Consider the following 1548-nt stretch of genomic DNA (forward strand, 5'->3'; position numbering starts at 1 on the left):
TTCCCTTCTCAACTCCACAGGAACTTTTCCATTAGTATGACCCAACAAATGCAGAACCTGCAGCTGACGCAGAGTAAGAAGGGGGCGGGTCCCGCCTCCCCCAGTGCTGCCAAGCGCCTCTACCGAAACCTCTCTGAGAAGCTCAAGGGGAGCCACTCCTCCTTTGAGGATGCCTACTTTTTTGGTCGATCTGACCGTATCCACAAAGTATCTGTGAGTATCTTGGAAAATAAAAAAAAATGGGTATCAGTAATTCACAATTTTTCTTATAATAAAAAGCTGACAGTAGCCAACATTTACATTTATACGTATACTGTAGAATCAATTGATGTAAACATTCACTTTACCTTACACATGAATGACATTTCGGGTGATCATGAGTCTGTTAGCGCTGTGCCATGCTCTCAGAACTTACACAAATGTCACTGATTATATACAGCTAGATCTAGCGAGCATCTTGTTGACACAAGTGCCCTAATACATCTTTCACCCTCGCTGCCTCCATATGTTTTCATACATGGATTTAACTCACAATTGAATAGTAGAAACTCAGCTGCTGTGGCTGTTAGTTTAGATGTGTGAATTCACATTTTAATTATGAATAATTATTGCATTCATTGATTGGGGTACTAGTAGTTTCTGGTGCATGCCTGGTTACAGATCTGTGCTAGTAATTGTAAGGTTGTAGGTCAAACCCATGAGAAATCATCCATTGGCAATCTGTGCTTTTTTTCACGTTGTCTGTGCCGATTGTTGGTGAAAGTCTGTGAATGTTTTTTTTTAATTAATTGAGAGTATTTTCTGCAATCCCTGTTAACAGTTATATGCATTAACATCTATAAGACAGACAGTCATAGCTTGACTTTCCTGACCATAAACCATAAACATGGCTATGCAGTGCATTGCAAAAAAATAAAATAAAATAAAAAATTGATCAAGCATTCCAACCAGCTCAATAATACAACATTGGCTAAACAGATCGCATGAGTCTGTTTATCCAACTAATTGCATACAAGGGAGAATTCAAAATGTGTTTGAAAACAGTAAATATTTTTTCAATATAAAGTAGTATTCTATTTTTGTTTATTCAAAATACAATTATAATAATCAGAAAAAAATATATACACTATTCAAAAGTCTGGGGTTGGTAAGATTTTAATGTTTGTGAAAGAAGTCTCTTATGCTCACCAAGGCTACATTTATTTTACAATTTAAAATATTGTATTAAATTAACATATTTTTTAAATGTAATTGATTCCAGACTTCAGTGTCACATGATTGCCAGTAATATCCTGATTTGGTGCCTAAGAAACATTTCATATTATTATCATCAGTGTTGAAGACAGCAGCTAAATAATTTTGTGGAAACTGTGATATATTTCTTTCAGGATTCTTTGATGAATAGTTAAAAAAAACAGCTTTTTTAAAAAAAAAATTTTTTAACAATGTAAAAGTCTTAACTGTCATTTCTGATCAATTTAATTTGTCCTTGCAGAATAAAAGTATTAATTTCTTTCAAAACGAAATGTTACTGATCCCAAATGGTAT

The 1548-nt window shown here is 34.0% G+C and overlaps 1 protein-coding gene across 1 annotated transcript in view; it reads left to right on the forward strand.

The window, feature by feature from the left end:
- Positions 1 to 1548, forward strand: part of LOC107684130 (ankyrin repeat and fibronectin type-III domain-containing protein 1-like) — a 92396-nt gene that overhangs the window by 52107 nt on the left and 38741 nt on the right. The window contains exon 9 of the mRNA XM_016480342.1: positions 21 to 213. Within this exon, the coding sequence (XP_016335828.1) occupies positions 21 to 213 (193 nt within the window). The remainder of the gene's footprint in view (positions 1 to 20; positions 214 to 1548) is intronic.

Source organism: Sinocyclocheilus anshuiensis, unplaced genomic scaffold (assembly GCF_001515605.1).
Source record: "Sinocyclocheilus anshuiensis isolate Anshui unplaced genomic scaffold, SAMN03320099.WGS_v1.1 scaffold553, whole genome shotgun sequence".
NCBI classification, from domain to species: Eukaryota; Metazoa; Chordata; class Actinopteri; order Cypriniformes; family Cyprinidae; genus Sinocyclocheilus; species Sinocyclocheilus anshuiensis.